Here is a 21,517-nt window from a genome sequence, read left to right on the forward strand (position 1 = left end):
AGGGCATCAAAAATGGCTCAAACATCAGCTTTCTACAGCTGATCCCTTTGACCTCGTGACCTGTACCAAGCAGGTCTGGAGAGGAGCAGGACACAGATTTAATAGCGCCTCGTTGCACCTGCAGTTAGCACGTGGGAAGGAATGAAAGGACAAGAGGAGCACCAGGTTGCAGCACTGGCATTTCCAGGAGGGAAATGTGACCTTCTCTGTGTTCAACGTGGTATTTGGCTGCTCCTGGGATAGGCCCCGGCCCAGGCTGGATGGACCTTTCCCTCATACTCAGCACCCTTCCACCAGTTGACCCTCCTGGACTTCTCCTCCTGCTCTGAGCTTCCCCAGAGTTACAGCTTGCAAAGGACTCGGTGGTCGGGAGAGGTCTAGCGGAGGTGGTACCTCAATAAACACCATCAGCTCTTACCACAGGAGACACAGCGGCGGGCTGGGGAGCGCAAAACTGCTGCGGTTTGCTGGGATTGCCAACAAGAAAACTGGCAGGAGGAGAGGGGAATGAGCAGTACCAGGCAGGGGTGGGAGGGGAGTGTCTAAGGGGGGTCCCTCCTCTTAGAGGAGGGCAAAGAACACCAAGTGCATGGCCAGCAAGTGAGGAACGGTGAGCTGGGCCACATGTGATGCTCCTGTTGAGGTCGTATCTGTCCTCATCACTCCCATGCAAAGCAAACTGCTCCCATCTCCATCTCTAGCAGTCAGGAATCACCAAGGGTTTAAATGCTGAGGAGGAAACAAATAATTCTAATACTTAGCACCTGGCTTGCACTTTGCACATTGACAGCACTGCACAGCCATCAGCTAATGAATTGAACGAGGTGTTCAATTACACAATGATTGTTAACGCTCAGTTAAAACCTACAAAACTGAGCACCAAATGGTAGAGCTGCAATTTCGGCTGGCTGCTTGTAGACACTTCCTTTGTAATTGTGGATGGTGCTTAGCAATACTTAAAACGAACTGTTTCTCCTCTTCCTCCAGCTTTTCCTGATGTTTGTGTGTAATGGCCTGTTCTTAAGTGAGCCTCTCCCTTTCTGGGAGCTTGTAAATCTTGTGTTGTAAGACTCTGGGAACAGTATATGCGAGGTATGCTAGGCAGGCTGTTGATTTTCTTAGGAGAAGGCTCTGTTGCAAAGCTTTGCCAAATCCACGAGCCACACAAAAAAGAAAAAAAAAAAAGACAAGAAAAAAGAAAAAAAGACCACTCTGTAAAAGTTACTAAAACATTCAGTAAACTCTTTATATCTACCATAATTGAAACCTGACCAAGTCTTGAGTTTCTTTATAATTTAGAATTTGACAAAACCTTCAGCACCTCCTTTATACATGCAGAAATGCAGACACATGGTTATAACAGCCACATGATCAGCTGCAAAACTAATGGCTGAAGCATGTGATAAATTGCATTTATTCTTCACCTTTAGCTGCCTCACCCATATGTTGGCCATCTCCTTTGCCCTGCACGCAGTGATCCATCGCCATGGGGCTACCTTTCCCGTCCTGCTTCTCTCCGTAAGAGCTGCTTTGTGCCTTTCAACAGCCAGCCATAAATCTGCCTCTTCCTTTTCATCCTGGCAAAATGACAGGAACCCCCCCCACCCCCAAAGGCAGAAAATTCCCACTGCTGAAGAGTCCTGCCCGCCGGTTCCCTCTGCGCTGCAGCTGTTCCCAGCACCGAGCTTTTATTTCATTACATGCATGGGACAGGCAGGGCCGTCCCCGTCGTGATGGCTTTAGCGAGCACATGGGGCTCCAGGGATTTCCTCCGCAGGAGGAATTTGGCAGCTCCCACGACTGCCCAAATCCTGCCCGAATTGTCCCAGGGTGGAGGGGGAGGCTGTGCGTACGATCCACCATGAGTGTGCCGAGACGAATCACACTAATGCACTTTCTCCAGATACTGCTGTCTAAGGAAACTCACACTTCTGTCTCTGCAAGCATCATTTTATCCTCACTTTTATGACCCTGGATGATAAAACAGTACAGAAGTGTAGCTTGCTGTTATTTCCTTCCCCTAATCCAGTTTGCACCAAACTGACAACGTTTGCCCCTCTCTTTTGCTCTTGTTGCAGAGCACCCAGAGTACAGGGTCATCGGGGGAAGCAGACCATTGTCTATTTATGTGAAGAGGCTTTTTGATGCCTTAAGAAGCAAAATAAGATGGCTGATGTTATGAAGGTTAACAAGGGGCTTCACATCTGGGTGAACGAGAGCTCACAAGAAGAGGCTCGATGCCTCCAGCCATCGCAGCGGCAGCGTTTTGCTGCTGCCGGCAGTGTGGGGACCGTTACCTGTCTCGTATTAAATGACCTTTATTCAGATCAGCTGTTGCATTGCACCATGTACGTGTCTGGTCTTTCTTTCTGGACACGGTGTGGAATTTGTTAGATGTTGCTTCAGCAGTTATCCTTAAGGGATTGAACAAATTTTACAGTCACGGGAAGGGAAAGTAGTAGGAGCTGCCAGGTTAGAGAAAGAAAAGAATTATTTCTAAACTTAAACTACCAAATTTGATGGCAGATGTAACAAAGTGCAAGTACCTCTGCCTCGCAGAGAGGCGTTAGCAATGTTTGTGTATCCCTAATTTTGCAGGCTCTGAAGACACGCGGTGCTGCAGTCTGACTGAGATATCTGCATGCATCAGAGCTCTGCAAGGCTTCTAACTATTGCTGCTGTAGTGAAGTATTTATGGCATTTGGAGAAAGAGCCTGGGACAAAACCCTCCAGGGGTGTAATCCTGGCCCCACTAGTGAATTACAGCGTGACTTTGTGCAAAGCACTTACCTTGCCTTTCTATGGGAGTTCAGCTTGTGTGACTGCAAACTCGGGTACCACAGGACTTACCTGCTGCCCAGGTGAGCTGGCGGCGATGACGAATGCCTCCCCAGGCTGCGCGGCTGCCTCGTGGTCCTCTCCGTGCTGCCCTTGGAGCAGACCCCCAGTGCCCCAGCCTTGCACACAGCCACCCCCCCCCACCAAGGCAGTGCAGCCCTCCCGTCCCCTCGCTCCCAGGGTCCCTGCCAGCCCCAGGCATTCACCCGGTTTCATTTGCTCCCAGAGATCAGGTTTCTTTCCCACAGCAGCGGTGCTGCTTTCCCCACGCGCCTTGCACCAGGCTTCGGGCACCAAGTCAAACAGGGCGATGCTCCCGCTCACTTACTGATCAGAAACTGCTGCAAGGTGAAAGGTGCTTTGCCTTACTGCTACGCATACTCACCGTGGATAATAAATATAACTCTGGAAAATCATTCATTAATTACTTGAAATTGCATTAATATAATAATGGAAGTGATTTGTTTGGGTTTTTTCCTTTTGGCTGAGGGAATAAGCAAGAATACTTGCAAGGGTCTCTTCCAGAACAAAGCAATGGAAGCAGCAGAGGGGACGGTGTTTTTAATGAAATGTGTATATTTGCTTGTAAAAATGTGCTATGGATGCATATGCCGGGTAATAAACAAAGGGCTGAAAAATCTGTCTGATCAGCAAGTCTATGACTAGCTACTAATTAGGTGTATCTCATTTAGGAAAACCCACTCGGCTGCCTGAGTTTTGTTGGGGGGGGACGGGACGGGACACAAAAGCAGAGGGTGGCCGTGCGGGAGGAGTAGCGACAGCGATGAGACAAAGCAAGTGTGAAGCAAATCTCTCACATCCTCTGTCCCAGGCATAAAGGCCAGACCCGTTCGTTAGCATCTATTCCACTAAACTCTGTTTTTCAGCCTTTCCCTTACTCATCCCGGGCTTGTTGCACTGTCTGCTAGTGCAGCGCAGGGAGAACCCCCCCCTCGGAGGGGTGCGTGACGGGGACGCGGCGGGGGTCCCAAGCGCAAACGCTGCGGGGCCAAGGTCCAACCCTCTCCACAGGTCAAGGCACCGACACGTGTTTTACGTGCAGCTGGGAGGAAAGCAGCCCTACTCTTGGCAGTTGGGAAGAAAAAGAGCGCAGCGTGGGCTTCAACCGCGGCGTAAAGTAGTCCTTTAAAAAAAAAAAAAAAGTGGTCTTCATAAATGAGACTTTCTTGGCTATGATCATTAAAATAAATGGAAGCAAAGAGATTAATAATGAAGTAACCCAAGCAAATCAGACAACGTAGCCTGTCTCCCATCCATTTCAATCTGAAGTTCATTTTGGCTCATGCATCTGAGTCTGAGTGAGATTTTCTGATTGATGGATGATAGCTCACATCCAGGTATTATTTTTTTCTTCTTTTTACACTCAAAGGGTTTTAGAAGGCATAGTTTTGGAAATACCCATTGTCTGAGCCCAAAAATATATAGGTAGTTTCTAAATTGATTTTTGTAGGCAGATGCTATTTCCATTTCATTTCACTTGAGAAGAAGTTATCTGTTCCGTTATCTTGCTGGCTGTGACAAACAACAGTAAAATACCATGGGGGGGGGGGGAGCGGGGGGGGAAGAAAAAAAAGAGTTGATGGCAATTTTATACCTAGACAGACAGATAAAAATAAAGGCGTCCACTTTCTCTTATACACCAAATTCAGTGCGAGACATGAAAGTCTCAGACCACGCTGAGCATTGCGGCAGTAACCTAGAAAAGCATCTTCCCGTGCGCTTAGCACATCAATAATCCCGCTCAGCGCGTACCCTCGCGTGTCCGTGGGTAAGCACATGCTGAAGTGCTTTGCTGCGTGGGGTCAGAGTGTGTTTTGCAGTCCTGCACCCTACCCCTAGGAAACCTGGAAGCCTTGAAGGCCTTTCAAAGGTGAGAGGAGGTTCCCACGTGCCGGCTCTCTGCTCAGGGGTCTCGGTCTGCAGACCCCCTGCCACGGCTGGGAGAGCGAGCTGGCCCTCGGCAGGGCCTCAAAGGCGGCCCGGATAAAGACATAAGTGTGAATAAATTAAATAAATAAGCTCTCATTAAGTGCTACATGGTCTGTATGGCCGAGCAGGAACAGGGAGTGCTGGGGGCTAATACGTGACCCCTTCGCTGCAACGCGCAGGAGTGCCCAGCCCGGCTCCTGCTGCTGGGGGAAGGGGGGGGCAGCGGGCAGTAAAACCTCCCCCGGGGATGGGGAGCGGGTCTGGGTCAGAAATAATCCGTGCTTGGGCATCTTCTAGCCCCTCTGCAAAAGACATCTCATTTGGAGAGTGCCGTGGGGCTGCTTCCCCGCTCGGCAGAAGACATTCCTGGAGGTGACTCGTTGGCTGAATTCCTGCCGAAAGGATTACGCTAATGCGGCTGGGATCGCATCGCGTTATTGATGGTGCGGTAGGGTTCCTAGAGCCTTGCGCAGGAGTCTTTTTATTTATTATTTAATTCTAAATAAACAAAATAAATAAATCATATCACTTATACGCTATACTGGTAGGTGCAATGGAAAAAGCAAAGACGGATGGAAAATGTCACATTTTAGCCTAATAGCTGTAGTTTCATGTTATATTTACACTGTTTGATGCTTAGCTGCATCAGTATCAGAATATTAAAAGCATTTTTTAAAAATCAATAATTAAACCCGGATTTCATTATTATTCGGAGCATACCAATTCACCGACTGGTTGTATTAAACACGATACAAATATCATACCGTATGTAACTGTACTCACACTAATTGCACATTTTTGGCACATTATGGGGTAATGATGCTTGAAGTTACCGAACAGTTCAAAGATCAAAGGCCGCGCAGTCAAAGATTTTAAAATAAAGCTCCTGATTTGTGAATTTATGATAATGTGCTAAATTTGACCTCTTCCCCTCATATAAATAACTACATACAATTATATAATTATATAATAATTAGCCTGTAGTGCCACAGCAATTACAGAGTTATTCCATGGGTGTCCGAGCCCTGATAAGGAGGGCGATACCTGGCATCTCCCCTCGCCTTCCACTCTGCATCCCTACCTTTCCAGCAGTTACACACATGAAAATATCCTGAACTTCCCGTGTCCGTTTTGCCATGGATTTTGCCAGGGCTAGACTTTTATCTCCGGTTGCCGGTTCTGTTTAATTGGTCGTTTGCGGATAATAGAAACTCAGAGGAATATTATTCATTCATCTTCAAAGAGTCAGAAGCCAAGAGGGTCTGGTGGGGCACCCAGAAAGCTTTGCAGAAGACTAAAATGGGAAGGCAGCATTTTTATCACCTTCCTCATTCAGAAAAGAGAGAGAGAGAGCGCAAGGGAAGAGCAAGACAGCCTGACCAGGAGCCAAAAGGAGATGATTATGTGGTTATCCAGAGGGATTCTTTCTATTACTTGAAAAATCAGAGTGCAGATTTAGAGAGACAGGTTGATGTGCTCGGGAAGATCAATGAATATGAGAGGTTCATTGATGGCATATGCCTGGGTTTAGACGTAAGTGGCAGCTTCAGAGGTAGCGACAGCAGAAGGGAAGGGAAAAGCCGACGGTCAGTGGCGTGCCCTCGGCTCCGCGCTGGCAGAGTACCCTTCCCAGCGAGAAGAGGCAGCACCAGGGCCTTGAAGCAGCAAAGCTGGATGAGATTTCGGCCATTGAGGTCAAGGAGTGAAATGTCAGGAAAAGCGCAGGAAAGAAGCACGCCTGAGAGAAGCTCTGGTGGAGCCTGAGTCGTGCTGGAGGTGAGAAAGGGGCTCAGCGGTGCCCTCGGAGACATCGGCAAAATGCAAACAAAAAACTCACCCAACAAATTACTCACAGCTTCCCAAGGGGTGAGAGGTTTTTCAAGTGTAAATGTTTACTCACGTGGTTCTTTTACTTGCAAAACCCTTGTCATGACTAGTTTTAAGATGCTGTCCTGCTCTCTGCAACTCTTTCGTTTATCCTGGTCTGCAATCACTTCAACACACTCATCTAGCCCTTTGTCAACTGGCAAAAGCACTTGGTCTTGCTCTTCGGCAGAAAAGACTCTCCATCTGTTATGCATTGATAGAGTGAGCTGCTGAAGATAGGACTAGAAATATTTTTGTTGGCACGGAGGAAGAGGCTTGGAGAGAAAGTGAGTTAGGGACAATAAAGATAGCCAGGAACTCTGGAGCACCGACCTCCAGACGCATCCAGGGTCATCGGGGAAAGTACATAAAATATGTTAACAGATATCGGGAGCCAAGAACTATTTTTAAGGAGGACTGGAAGATATTCTTGCTAGTTCAGTGAACATTTTAAAGCAACTGAAGCAGTTTCTAACATTATGGGGCTTTTTGCTTGTTTGTTTCATCTCCTGTCTTTTGCAGATGCATTCAGATTTCCAAACTTCGAAAAGCTAAAGTCATTGATTCTTAACTTAGGGCAGGCAGCAAAACCTGAAAACTTATTTTTCCTAATGGTTAGTGGTGTGTAGTAATTTATGTCTGTATTTTATGTCTTAATAAGCCATGACGATGTGCAATGATATAAGTAAGGCTCATACTTTAAGGCAGTGGTTCACAAATCAGTTTTGTGATGGACACCACCATGATTCCAGAAAGTTAACTGTGGTTGCAGATTTAACTATCAATGGGTTGGTTTAGGAGTTCTTTAGGAGATATACATTTTTATGCATTTTACTGTCAAGTCCACATACACGAATGGATGCTTCAAAGCAAACTGGAGCAGATTCAGTACGGAGCATCTGACCTGATCTCTGTTCATCCTGAGTTCTGAATAACGCCTTTTTTGCCTTGTTACGATTGCATTAATTTTCAGTTCTTCCTGGCCTAAATATGGAGGACTCTTTGGAAAACTGTAAAAAGAAATATATTTTAGGTATGCTAACCATGAGTTACACATCTATAATGTCAAACTGAAAAGTATATGTGATAAAAGAATACAAAATGCTATGCTATATCTAATATATAAAATAACTGATCAGGCAAGCAGGAATCCAATAAAAATATTAGTGCGAAAAAAATTGGAGACAAAGGATGAAGAACTGAATTTCTTTATTTTGTTTCATCTGAAGAAAAAAAATGCTGGAGTGGCTTCAGACAGAGGGCATAATGATGGTGGGACAGAGGAGAAAGCAGTAAAAGAAATAGCCATGGTCAGGTCCAGAATTATGGTCCAAGTGATTCAGCAATACCTAGATTCCAAGGGTTTCAAAATGCAGACACTGGGGGGGGGGGGGATGGGACACGGACACAAAAGCATTTTAAAGCAAATCATATGTTAAAGTGTCTATCTATATATGAATGTGTGTGTGTGATTGATATATATATATATATAGATATATATAAAAAAAACCCAGATATTTGTACACATATAGACATGTAGTCACAGGATTGTGCCTGTGAATGTGTGTCGGTACAAAAGGTGCCATTAACCTCACATTCAGGAGTGATGGCATCTATGTGAACAACTGCTCTGCAATTGAGAAAGTATTTGAGTATTGTGAATTGCCAAAGGGTTCAACAACCAGGGGACTAATATAAAAATTAGGAAATTAAGACTACTCAGGTTATTCAGATGGAACTATTGTATTCCATTCAAAATACAGTAAACATATGGATTAATCAGCCAATAAGACCACTGAGGCAAAGACTGTGGCTCATGCTCTAGAAAAAAATGATTTCTTTTTTTTTTTGTAATTTCTTCTTTTTCACGGAATGAAAACAAATATTTAGATGACTGACTGACCAATTTGTCCGTAAAAGTTGTTCGAGTAGTTCAATTGATCATCACGGATGGGTTTTTCAATCTTTTTTTTTTTTTTTTAATTCCTATTAAAGGCAAATTGAGGTAGTTATTTTCTGTGGGTTTTTAAAGTCTGCCTGATTCAAGTGGTCCATATGCAATTTACACAGTGAAATAATAAGCTCCTGTAAAGACTTATTTTAAATCCTAAGCCTGGCTCAGCTCTCCGTGTGGCATGCCACTCAGCCCAGCAGTGGATGAGTTCTGGGGTAAGCACGGTCAGTGCCTTCGACGGCCTCTGCAGGGCTTAACTGAAGTGCCTCTTTGTGCACTGGCATTTTTAGCTCGGGTTTTAGGGACCTATGGTGCTTTAGCACCTCATCAAACAGGTCACCATCCTGGTTTCAGCTTTTGGGGGTTTTTGCAAACCCCGTATAAAGCAGGCGCAGATGAGAGCAAGGCGATTGATTGTTCGTATAAGTTGTTGGTAGCTCCAAGAACATTTGGGAACCAGATCAGAGAAGTGGGGGTGTAAAGCACAGCTTTACCCTTACACCTTGCTCTGCTGACCCCCACGGAGGGGAAACGCTGCCGCAGGGCTGCAGGCAGGATTGCGGCTGTGCCTCGGCTCTTGGTCACAGCCTGCCGTGCCTGGGCTCTTGGTGAAGGGGGGTTTGCCCTGGAAACTGCCTGCCATGACCCAGAGACAGGGACACCACGCTCGGCCAAGCTGAGGTGCTCTTAGAGAGTATCCTGTGGGGGGTGGACGGGATTTAGCACAGCGTTGTGCCAGTGAAGCTGGACGAGGTGGTGGAGGGGTGCTGGGAAAGGGATAAACCCCCTGTTCTCTGGCTCATCAGCGGCGGCGTGGCTGTGCACTCACAAGGGTAAAAGTGTCGGTGAGGAGCCGGCTAACTGACGTTTTTCAGCATTGTCGTGCAATGGAGGGGCTGCAGAGCAGGCCCCATTTGTTTGCCAGCACAACCCCGAACCCAGAAGCACAGAGGCGATGGCGGGAAATGCGGGGGTCTCAGCACTGCCAGTAGTTATGTACAGAAATTTCCCTTCTGCTACAGCTTCCCTGGGAACACATGGGACAGCATCCCCTTCAGCTGAGGATGCTGTCTCAGCCTTATATAAATACCTGTAGAATTGCTCAAATAGTTCATTAGTAGCTTATGAGTTTGTGTGCTTGCATTCCTCGCTAGCTCTAATTGCAAGGATGTTGATTCGTACTGCACCCGACCGGAGCCGGCTAACAGATTCTCTGCTCTGCTGCCCCATTAAATGAGGTGTTACCGCGTTTGACTCAAGCTGAAAAGGATCCCAGCCCATTTAGTAAAGAGACCGGCTAGGGCTGACCTAGCTGGGGACAGATTTCCTTCCAAATCTCAGAGAAGTCCTCCTGAATATGAGATGTTAATTGTGGCAGGAATTAAGGATTAAACAGTCATGGCTTCAGGTTACTATTGGGAACTGAAATCAGGATTACAAAGGAAACTGGGCCATGCCCTCACAATGCTATTACCCCAGTTCTCGAATCTAAAAAAACCTTAGAAACTCATCCTCAGTGACCAATAAAAACTAGTCTAAATTGTGCTTACTGAGGCCTGAGGAAGAGTCAAAATTGTGCAGCCATAGTTTGGACACCTTTCAAAGCAGAAGATAACATCAAGGACAAGAGAGTGAAATTCGGCCCTGATTTATGCCCTCTGCAGCCTTTACTGGTGCCAAAGCTCCAGAGCTGGCCGTACGTCAGGCCACAACCTCCCCTCCTGCTCCCCACGCCCGCGCCCCGAGTCACCGCGACGAGAGCAAACACCTCGCCAACGCCTTTCCCCTCGGGCTTTGGGAAGCCCCTGTGCACGGTCAGCCTCCAGCCTGGCGTAACCGTTAACCTCGACGGCTGTACAACCTCGTGCATCTCCTGGGGGCCGGATTCTGCTCCCGGCGGGGGGGAATCCAGCTCCAGCTCCCCCATAGCACCTACCGAAGGGCTCAGCGTCAGGGCGATGCTCCCCATTCCAGTTCTTGGGGGGGGGATGCTCAGAAGGGCCGCGTGTTTCTGATGCTGTGGAACCCCGTACCTGACCCCAGAATACGAAGCCACAGAGATGCACGGGAAGAAAAAGAAATTCTGCGGTTGAAATTTATGACATAGTAGCACATACTTAATAACCAATTAAAGCCAAGATTTATTGGGAGCTAAATTACATTTGTATTATAAATAGAACTAGAATATACTGTTACAGAACAAAAGCAAAACATCTTAGCATTTAATATTGTAAAAGACAAAGTAATCTAATGGACCCTAAATGTTAATGGGTGTAAAGATTTACACTTTAATTGCATTTTTAAGTCATCTTATTTTACAGTGCTCTTTTTTCTATGTACATAGAAATCAACAATGTGCTGCGACATTATACTTAGTAGTGGTAAGACCGACTTTAGGAAACCTGTTATTATAGGCAAGATCAGTTTATTACTTATAAATCCTTGCAAACATTTTAACTGAAACGAGCAGTGGACTTTCACTGACCTTGGCTGTATCTATGTGAGACCTTCATAGCAAATTAAGCCGGTGAAAAGTGTGTGTGTGGGAAGCCAAGAAAGAAGGGAGTGGTAACATGACGATTTCTATTTGTAAAGCCAACAAATAAACTATATTAGATTTGGGGATTTGCTTTATGGCAGGGAAAAAAAACAACAACAAAGTAGCAAATGATGAAACATGAAATTACATCTGAATAAATTATCAAATAATAACATTGTATTTATTAAAGTATTATCAGCTATAATCCAACTTTGGGATGATATCTGAGGTTGGCATTTTAGGACCTGCTTTCATAGCCTATAGAAATGTTGCAAACTTCCCAGAAACTGATTCTCTTGCTCATAATATTTCTCTTCCAGTTTGTGTTACCGCTTCAAGATTCATAAGCCGAGTTACAGTTATGGATGAATCTAACTCATTTTAAATTTGAAAAAATAAATGTGCACTAAAAGTAATTAAAGCATGTTGGTTCATGAATAATACACCATTTTACTACTATTTGCAGAGTATAATGAGACAAGCTACTAAATTGACAATGAATGCTCTATTATGTGATTGCCAACTGTTTTATAAGATATTGAACAGATTCATTTATTCTATCATCATGTGCATTATCAAGCTATTGCTTTTTAATAAATTAATTTCTCCTATGTCTCCAGAGCCTTACTTTGAAATCTGGCTGAAGGCATAAATGAAATTAATTTTGTGGCCTGAGTTTAACTACCAGCGCCGGGTGACTTACTTACAAACACGGCGTCGCAGTCGGCAGCCACCGCAGAAGGGGATTTCTGCCGGGTGGCCGCAGCAGCCATGCGCTGGCCCTGGCCAAGGGGCTTAATTGCGACGGCGAAGGACGCCTTTTAATGGCCAGCTGACAGAAACAGTCGCCCCTGCAGGACAGGGCTCTCTGACAGCTCTTGCTTATCAAGGACACGGGGTGCCAGTCATCCCCCTTCCCCTGCCCTTCACCCCCACCCACTAACAGGCGGCAAACTGACCTTTTAATTGTTTAGCAGCCTAAACCTGGTGACACCACTCATTGACTGTAAAGCAGCACTTAATCCCTGGTTGGGTGATAGTGTCATTAGGAAAGTAATGTGACTGCAAGGAAAGTAACGCGATTGCAGGGAAGAAGCTCGGATCTCGGCTCGGCGCTGTGTTGGAGGAGAGGATTATCCGCGAGCCCTCGGCTGGGGCTGGACCGCCACGTAATGTCCGTACAGCCCCGATGCTGCAGAGCTATTTCGCTCGATGGTAAACAACTTCTAATTGCAGCTGTTGACAGGACTCACCGTGTTATAACTAACCTTGCTGCAATGTTATTATTGCTGAAGGGAGCCTTTCTCCATAGTTTTAACAATAAGTCTGACAGGTGTCATATTAAAAACAGGGCTTAATTCTAATGCAACTATTCCCACCCGCCCTTCCCTTTTCATTTCTGTGCCTCTGTAATGCATGAATTTCTCCTGCTCATAAAGATTAAAGGAACAGCTTTGCTGGAAGGAAAATACTTCTGGTGTGTTTGTAGTCCAGGTACATTTGAGATGGTCTCAGCACCGGCTCCCTTTCTCCTCTCTTCTCCAGCCACACCGGCTCGATGCTGGGAGGGAAAGCGAGGGAGAGAACTAAAGCCTTCCCTGGGATGAGAGGTAATTCAGGACCCATTGAAGCGAAATTTCAGGCTTCTTTTGAACTGTGACCCGCGGCCGCCGGCCGGGCGCTCCATGGGCTGCGCAGCCTGTGATGCATTGCTGACTGCTGTCCACCAGAGACCGAGCCCGGGCCAGCAGTTCACTTACAAGTTTACACTGGATTTAAGTCAAAATGCTAAAACGCTGGTGTTCAATCACTGCTAACTGTGTGCTCGGCAGACAGCTCCCAGCAGACTCTGTGCTTGTAAAATCCAATACGCCACATAAAGTAAGGGTTTATGGAGGTGCAAGGGGTTCAGAAGACTTTTTTTTTTTTTTTTTTTTCCCCCTTCCCTCCTGTTTGGTTTCTTGTGACGCTGCTTTTTAGGCACTGGGACGGCTTCAGCTGCGTCCCACGCATAGCCCAGGCAGCGGCAGAAGGCGCTACCCATTTCCATAACCTTTCCCCATCTCTCCTGCCCTTCCTCGCAGGCTGCCTGCAAAAGCCAAGTCCATTTTAAGGCCATTAGTTATGTGTTGATGTGATGATCAGAGCCGGGACCGGCGTGGCTCCCATGCGCTCGCTTTCTCTCTCCTCCCTTTGCAAAAAGCTTATGCGTTTCGCACCCGTGAGCATCACACGCATTTCCCAATCCCCGCTAAGAACATTACAGAGCTGCTCAAATCGCTGCTGTTCGAGGCTAATGCCAGCTCAAGGAAAAGGGTGGCTGGTTTGCCAGGAGGGATCGTGTAAATCCAGTGTACAAAGCCCCTAATTTAGACCGTGTTCGCGTATCCGCGGGTGCTGCGCCAGACCTGTGTAAGGTTTCCATATGAACAGTGCGCACGGTGCAGACTTCATTCCCAAAGCGTTGGATAACGTTCAGTTTTTATAACAGTTCTTTTAAAGGAGTGAAGATAACCAGCCAAAATAGTCTCACCGGGCATTTGGCGATCTGTTCTGTACCCCCTTAAGGTAGATGATTCGATGATTTTCTGGGACTCAAAAAAAAAAAATATTATTTCTTCCTCTCTCTTTTCTTTCTTTTTTTTTTTTTTTTTGCATAAGCAACTGCCCAGCAAATTGATAAGAGCCCTTTTTAATTAGATAGTGAAGTTGTATGGGTAATGTTCCATATAAAAGGTCTATAAAACACAGCAGAATTAATAAAATGACTGCTTCTCATTTAATTCAGGTCCTCCAAAGGGATCCGTATGTCTTGCTTTGGTCTGTTTGTAGTACTTCTCTCCACCACCCAGCCATGAATTGATTAAAATCACATTCCTCACTTAAAACTGGAGCCCAGTTGGTAAGAGATACTGGATAGTAATTAAGGTCTGTGCGCAGACACATGAACCCCCATAAAAAAAATACCAAAAGGAATCATTGTGCATCGCTTGGATTATATGCAAACACAGCTCATGTTGACAGCTACCTCTGGATGACTCCATCAGTACACACTTTATCTCCAGCTGTCCAAGTAATTTTCCCAGGATTTCGCCCCTCTTTTTCACTCCTCTCCACACAGATGGATTAGAGCAACAAACGGTTTACATGCTGCACATCATTAGCTATCCTCCCTCACTACCCAGCAGATAACAACTGGGCTCTATCATCAGGACATTCATAACACCTTGACACTTTTACAACTATGCTGTTCTCTGCCAGAGCAATCTTCTCTTTTAAAGCATGAAGCTAATTCACGAAACACCCGTTGGAAAGTACTCTGCAAACGCAACAGGGGTGGGGGAGAGAAGAAAAAGCACAGCCCAGAAAAGGCATCTAGTAAATAACATAGTTAGCACTGTTAAAAAAAAAAAAAAAAATCAAGAGAAAAGCAACATGTTCTTTCTCTCCAAGATACTTCTCCATTTGCCCGTTACCTCTGTCCCACAGTGAAGGACATCAGCAAACAGCCACGCGTCTGTCAGCCGTATTTCCATGCTTCCATCACCGTGTCGTCCAGGCACGTTCAGTGCCCGGCGTCAGCGCAGCTCTCTGCAGTTGCTGGCTGAAGCAGGCAGGCGGTTCGGCCACGAGGGTCCCTGGTTGGGTGCTGTGCTCCTGGCGATGGCTTGGCTGCTTCCCCGCGCGATGGGTTTCACTGAGGGACCTCTTTGCAAAGCGACCGGTTGAAGGCTTTGGTCAGTAGTGTGTTTACCATCGGGTGTTACCAACGGCTATTCTGGTTTTCCTAAACTGCCTGCCGTCTCAGGGCATCTTGACTCTAAAAGATTTGTTAATAAATCAATGTATTCTCTGCGTAGGCTGGGATCCTGCTTCAGAGACCGTGCACACCTAGACGCGGGCTTACATCTAGAATAAAATACAAGTCTGAATCAGCCACTGTGGATGGAAAGAAATACATTTGAGCAGTGTTTTCCATGCATCTCAGCATGTCCCCCTGCTGCCCCAACCATACATTTTAATGTATAGTACACGCTTGTTTAAAAAAGAAATACATAAGGAGAAAGAGTAATTACCGTAGCTTAAATTCAGCCTGATAAGAAGGGCTTGCACAGTCTGAGCAGCTGTTCCACTGCCATTCAGATTATGAAAATATAATCCTAGAGAACCTTGTCAAGATAAATACAGAGCATGAAATGTATAGGCAATTTTTCCCCAGCCACATATAATGATCAATTCCAAAGCCACAAGTGATACCAAAGGACAAAATAAGATCTGTCTAGACTTTCTCACTTACAAGATATTGATCATTCCAATGGTAAACTGGTTAGTATAAGTGTGTTTGGCTTGAAAGGTCATGAGCTTAACACTTGACAAGGAGTTATTCAACCTTGATATAAGTCAAATTATTGCAGTGTTGCTGGAAAGACTTTCTCTAATAAAAATCTCTACCTGGTCTGAGAATATCTGAAATTTGTCTTCCAGATGTCAAAATAAAAAGTGGGGCGGGGGGCCGGGGGGGGGGGGCGGGAAGATTAAGTCAAGACTTGGCATGGGTTTCTGCTGGTTCATCTCTATCTGGTTTTGCAAGTAGAGGTCCCAGCAGTCAGTTACCTTCTGGGCAGACCACGGACAACATCTGCTGCATGGACAGCAGCGGAAGCCGTCACTGATTGAAATGGCACCTCCATTCCCCCAAGAGCTTCTGGTGGCTCTTCATCCCCAGCAAGGGAGTTTGCTCGCTCATCAGGGCACTCATACAGACAGGGGCAAAAAACCACCATTAAAATGGGAACTGTTGACTTTGGGAGGAGAGCAGAGGGGAAAGGGTCACGCAAGGCCCTTCGGCGTGTGGGTGGGAAACGCTCTGCGGCATCACCCTCCAATGCCTCCCCTTCGGAAAGTCCTGTGGGGCTTGAGCGGTGTAACGGAGACACAGTCCTTACCCAGCCTCCTCCTTTTTTATGGGGATAACTAGCAAGTGCTTATTAGGACAATTAGGAGCTTGATGTTAGTTTGCTGGATCTTTTCCAAGAACTATAAATACCCGATCTATTTTGCTTTATTCAGTTCTTTTTGTTTTGCTGATATGATACTAGTTAAGGTTAATGGGGTTTGCTTTAATATTAGACACAGGATCACTTAACTACCTTTAATGAACACTGGAGTCGATGCATTGTGGAGTAATTCACACAGACATTGCCTCAGGTAAATCAACCGGAAAAATATAAGCCAGTCAAATAAATAAATCTGACCGGCTGTAAATGTGCCAAATTTTACACCAAAATATATTTGAAAGCCAATGACTTAGGCACATCTAGGATATTAAAATGGAGGGTTTGGAGTCTGTTTCTTTTCAATTGCTTTTCCTTTTTAATGTCCCCTGCACATCCCTCCTGTGCTGAAACGAAGCTGAGAGTGCAAGAAAAATTATTTTCACAAGTGTTTTTAATAGAACCAAGTGCTCTGCAGGTTTGTGCCATTTTTTTATTTGGAATGAAAATGATGATAATAATAAAAAAGCCTTTTTATGCTTGGCTTTCTCGACACAGGCGAGTGAGTGACAAACAGGAGGACAGAGAGAGGGAGAGAAAAAGAGAGAAAGAAAGAGAAAGAGAAAAAGAGAAAGGATGGAAGAAAGAGAAAGAACAAAAGAAATAAAAAGTAAGAAAGAAAGGGAGAGAGAAAGTAATTTTTATCTCAGTTGGAGAAAACAGTGATGAAATTCTAGACAGGGTAATACACTAGTATCAATAAATAGTTATTAACCAGAAACAGGAACCAGAGAAATGCGACCAACTCGAAGTTAGGGGGGCAGCTTACTTCAAACTAATGCAAAACTATGCTAACATTAAAAATGCTTTTACCTCATAACACTGAAATAGTGAGCCGTGCACAGGGGAAAAACACCTCCCAGATATTCTTTGAAGGAAGGCAGGCAATCTCTTTAAGTACTGAATTCTCATAAAAGCATGCAATATTTCAGCAATAAGGAATGACAGGGTGTTCATTATCGGTTATTAATGTTTGTCTAAATGGAGCATAAGGTCCAGGCCTTCGGGGGAGTGCAGAGCTCCCAGCATTGCTTAATTACTGCCGCTTCTTAACCCAGCAATGCCAAGCTCTGCTGCAAAGCTCTGCTGTCGTAGACTGGCTGTGTTATTATGTGAGAGTAATTCTGTTTGGCTGTCAGAAGGCAAAATAACGCAGTTGAGAAGGCTGTTGCACAGGTGACAGAAGTTAATCAGGTTTTGTCCTCAGATAAACTCCAGACAATACAAGGAATCTGACTGTAACCGTCACCTCAACCTGCAAACACTCAGACCCACGCCACTACAGTTCTCAGACATTTCACTATCCCAGCATCTGGCACAGACTGGACAAAACTTCTAGGAGACAAGAAAAAACTTTTTTTTTTTTTTTTTTTCCCCTCCCCAAAAGGCTGAAAAGAGGTATTGCTCTTTCTGGAATAGCCCCTTTTATTTCTTTATTCCACCAACTGTCTCAGCGCAGGAGCAAGCTCATTAGGATGTGCTGACCTTGGGGAAGGGGCTTGCTGGAGATAGTAGAGGAAGACGTGTGGGCAGGATCGCTTATTTACTGAAGGTTGTTGCTACACAGGTGGTGCAGCAGGTATAGGCAAGGCCATATATTCTTTACTGCTGCTTTAGGGAAGACTGTGGCACCAGGTAAGGAAGTGGCCAAAAAGGGAGCGGCTGAGGGTGCACTTGGGCAGAAGCTTGAAGGATGCCAAGGGCTTTGGGGAAAAGAAAAAGCCCTCATTTTCTCTGCATAAAGCCAGCTCAGATAATTCACCCTAGATCTGAGGGCAGTGGCCCCCAGGTTCTCCCTGTCCACTTGGAAGAAATTTAATTTCACAGATAGAGACTTTACTTGCAGAGATTTCAACCCTTATGTGCCTAGGAGGCTGAACACGACCTACCTAAGGAGAGCTTGCACTAAACTAGAATTAGCTGTAAACAAAAAAAAAAAAAAAAAAAAAAGTCAAACCAAATTGTAATATATGACTCCGCAATATCGTAATTCCTTACGTGAATGCGGTGGGTTTTCTGATGGGAGGATGCTATGGCTACTTCTGCCAGTGGGTGCATGCCTTGGCTTTAACACCTATTCAACAGCTAATCAAATGTATTATGATTGCAGACGAGAAAAATCATGGAAAGCAGACTGTTAGCAATAAGTCATAAATAATAAGGGACTCAAATAAGCTTCTATTAACAATGTGTCCTTCTATTTATTTGTTTATATTCTGTCTACAGAAAATGTGATGCTGGACTGGGGATGGCTTAGGACAACCTTCTGGCATGAAGACAGCTACAAAGCACAAAATACAAAAAAATGAACTCAGAAAGAAACAAGAAAAAAACAGCGTTTTCTTGGCATCAACAAGAAGCTCTTTATTTTTCCTCAAGTTTTCTTTTCTAAAAAAAAAAAAAAAAATTGGAACTAAGACATTTGCAGAAACGAGACAAACTTTCTCTTCAGGTGACAATATTCAAGCAAGCATGTTGTTTTATTGAATTTAAATTGAAAGAAAAAAAAGAGATTTGGAATGGGATACAGTATCAGGAGAACTGAGAAACTGTGAACTTTCAAAGAAAAAAAAAACTACTTAAAACTGTGAACTCAGAAATGGATGGAAATACCATTTAAACCCCTGATTACACCCTGTGTGTTCTTAAGGAGACAACATCATCTTTGCTAACTCGACGGTATTTAGGGAATGGTTTACAACATATCTTTTATTACAATCTTTTAAGAGAGAAACCAGAAATATTTAATTAGCTGTGACTTTACCATTTCTGTTCAGATGTCTTATTGTACCTTCTTTTTCTAGACAGTGCAGATGTATTTGCAGCCAGCAGTCAAGGGCAGGAAAGATTTCTTTCCTTAATAATCTTTTGATTTGCCACACCCAATAAAATCCTTGTAGGGAAAAAGAATCAACACAACTACCATCTCCCGATCGATACCTAAAGCCTAACAGACAGTAATTATCAAAATAAAGAGGAAATCCCATATTGGGCTACATACCTACCCATTAATCAAAACAACAGAAAATATCTGCAGCGCTGCTTTTCTAAAATAAGACAAAAGATGCCTCCTTGGGTTACACTTTGAACAGGCTATAATCAAAAGAAAGAGAACCAAGACTAACTAAGCCCCAGGAAGCCGCATTGTCCCTTTAACCCACGGTATTCCCCATTTCCCATTAGTACTTAACATTTTTCACTATGTTGTGACTGCTATTATTTCATTTAACACTGGTTAATCTGTATCTGAGGTATATGGAAACCCTCTAGATGATAAGATTGGACAGGTTCCAGTGTTGGCAGTTTTTGAGCGCGCACACACTCGGTGTGTTTTGATCCTTCCAGGAGCTCCCTGTTATTTGGACTGCCTGCCAATTCGTTCTTGGATCAGCCTCTCGCTCAGCTCCCACAGGGCTGCGGCCGTCGCTTCGCCCTGCGCCTCCTGCGATGGCAGGCAGTGGCAGCAGTTGTTGAAGTACATCCCTCCCAGGCCCTCCAGCTCCCCAGCCGTGGCGCAGTAGACAGTTGTGGCAGCTCCTTGTTGCTGGAATTAAAACAAAAAAAAAACAAAAAAAAAAAAAAGAGAGAGAAAAAACGTATATAAATATATAGAGATATTTTATCGTTGTAATTTTGACTGCAGTCCTTTGAAGCTGTGTGTCTTATGAAAGCATTGGTGAAAAGCATCGCGGCTGACAGGGTAACCCACCCGGCGACGAGGCTGAAACCCTGCTGAAGATGCTGCCTGCCTGCTGGCCACTTAATTACAAATCACCTCAGTGAGGATTTTTTTTTTTTTTTCCTTTTCCTTTCCTCTTAGAGCAAAAGAAAAGAACAAGGCAATCCTGAACCCCAGCCCCGGTCTCGGGTCTTTTGCCCCTTTTCAATAAAACCTTGGGTCAGTGGCAGGGCACGTCTGGCCTGATGCAGTCTGGCTCTGCCCAGGCGGTGTTTGACACCACAACAGTTGAGCCAGGTTTAAAAGCAGCACCCCAAAACGCCCCGGTTTCCCTTTGCGACACAGCAAACGCGTACCACACGCCACGGGCACCCCCGCTTCCTCATCCTGAGCAGCAGTGCAGGCTGATATATGTATCTTGTTTGTCTGGGGTTTTAAACCTCTTGTACCAAATTAACCTGGGCACTCCAATTAAGACCTATCATGTAAAGTGCAATCGGGATTGGTGCCAAACCTGCCCATATATCTTTGATCAACAGTTTCACTGTGGCAGTTGTCACCGCTGCCTTGTAAGAATGTTCATCTGCTGCAGGCAGAGAGCGCGGGTCTGATTTTGCAGAGACAAGAGTCCTTCCAGTGGGTTTGTTGTTCCGTAACAACCACTTCTCGTGTCTTATAATGCTTTCAGAAATGGAGCGGGTAGATTAGAGGTTTTTGTGGATCAGGAGGTCTTTGTCTTTTCCTTTCCCTTTCATTTTCCATACCAAGTGAACTTATGGTCAAACAGGAAGAATGGGTTTCTCTGAATTTCACTAACACAAACCTGGAGACCAAGGCCAGCGGGTTGGGACCAGCACCCCTGTGCCAGTGATGTACCACTGGAAAGCACAGTGCCAGAATAGCTGTGAAGAGGGCAAGAAGCTAGTTTGCTGTGTAAACTACAATTACAAATAATAGGTGAGAGCGCATAGCAAGACCCAACGCTAATTTAAAACCGATGCAGTTTATCTGGCATCTTATGAGTGTTTATGTACATCTTAGTCCTTTCCGTGGTAACTAATTACGAGCTGATAGGAGTCAGAATAAAGAGGCTGCCAAGTATGATTGAAAAAGTAAACGAAGAGAAATTAGACGTTGCCACATTAGGATAATTTAATGGGGAATGAGAATAGGCTTCAACCTCTTGTGATTTTCCTCCAGTTTTTTTCTGGCCTTTCACTGTCACGACCAAGGAAACTCAGGGTGCTGTTGGGGGGCAACCTGCGAGAGACCTCTACTTGGCATTCTCATCCTTCCAGGGCAGCGAGCAGTCTAAAAAGCCCCAATTCTCCTTAATTGAGGTGTCTCAATTTTGTTAGTACAAAGAAAGGCACATTTGTTTGCAAGACAGGCATTTTTCTCCAAAGATGGGATTAAACTGATAATGATGACTCCACAGCTTAGAAATGATCTCCCATCACAAGGTAAACCCAAACCGTCTGTATTAAGTATTTTGAAAGGCATATATTTATCAATAGACCAAAATATTTTTAAAGGTAATATGATACATAGTAATCCTCTTATTAAACCAGTATCTTTTTTAAAAAAGAGAAAGTATCTTAAAGGCAGTAGCAGAAATGGAAGAGAGTTCTACTAAA

General features: G+C 44.8%; 2 protein-coding genes across 3 annotated transcripts in view; one reads left to right on the forward strand and one right to left on the reverse strand.

Annotated features, from left to right (window-relative positions):
- Window positions 1–18,592, forward strand: part of MAF (MAF bZIP transcription factor) — a 190,103-nt gene extending 171,511 nt beyond the window's left edge. Inside the window, exon 4 of the mRNA XM_054840350.1 lies at window positions 18,428–18,592. The gene's annotated coding sequence lies outside the window, so the exon portion shown is untranslated. The remainder of the gene's footprint in view (window positions 1–18,427) is intronic.
- Window positions 18,593–18,662: 70 nt separating this feature from the next.
- The window catches only part of WWOX (WW domain containing oxidoreductase), a 526,712-nt gene continuing 523,857 nt past the window's right edge, over window positions 18,663–21,517 (reverse strand). For both annotated transcript variants that reach the window (XM_054840346.1, XM_054840345.1), the window contains one exon: window positions 18,663–19,745. In XM_054840346.1, coding sequence (XP_054696321.1) covers window positions 19,557–19,745 — 189 coding nt within the window. In that variant the 3' untranslated portion in view covers window positions 18,663–19,556. The remainder of the gene's footprint in view (window positions 19,746–21,517) is intronic.

The sequence above is a fragment of the Grus americana genome, chromosome 13 (assembly GCF_028858705.1).
Source record: "Grus americana isolate bGruAme1 chromosome 13, bGruAme1.mat, whole genome shotgun sequence".
NCBI lineage: Eukaryota > Metazoa > Chordata > Aves > Gruiformes > Gruidae > Grus > Grus americana.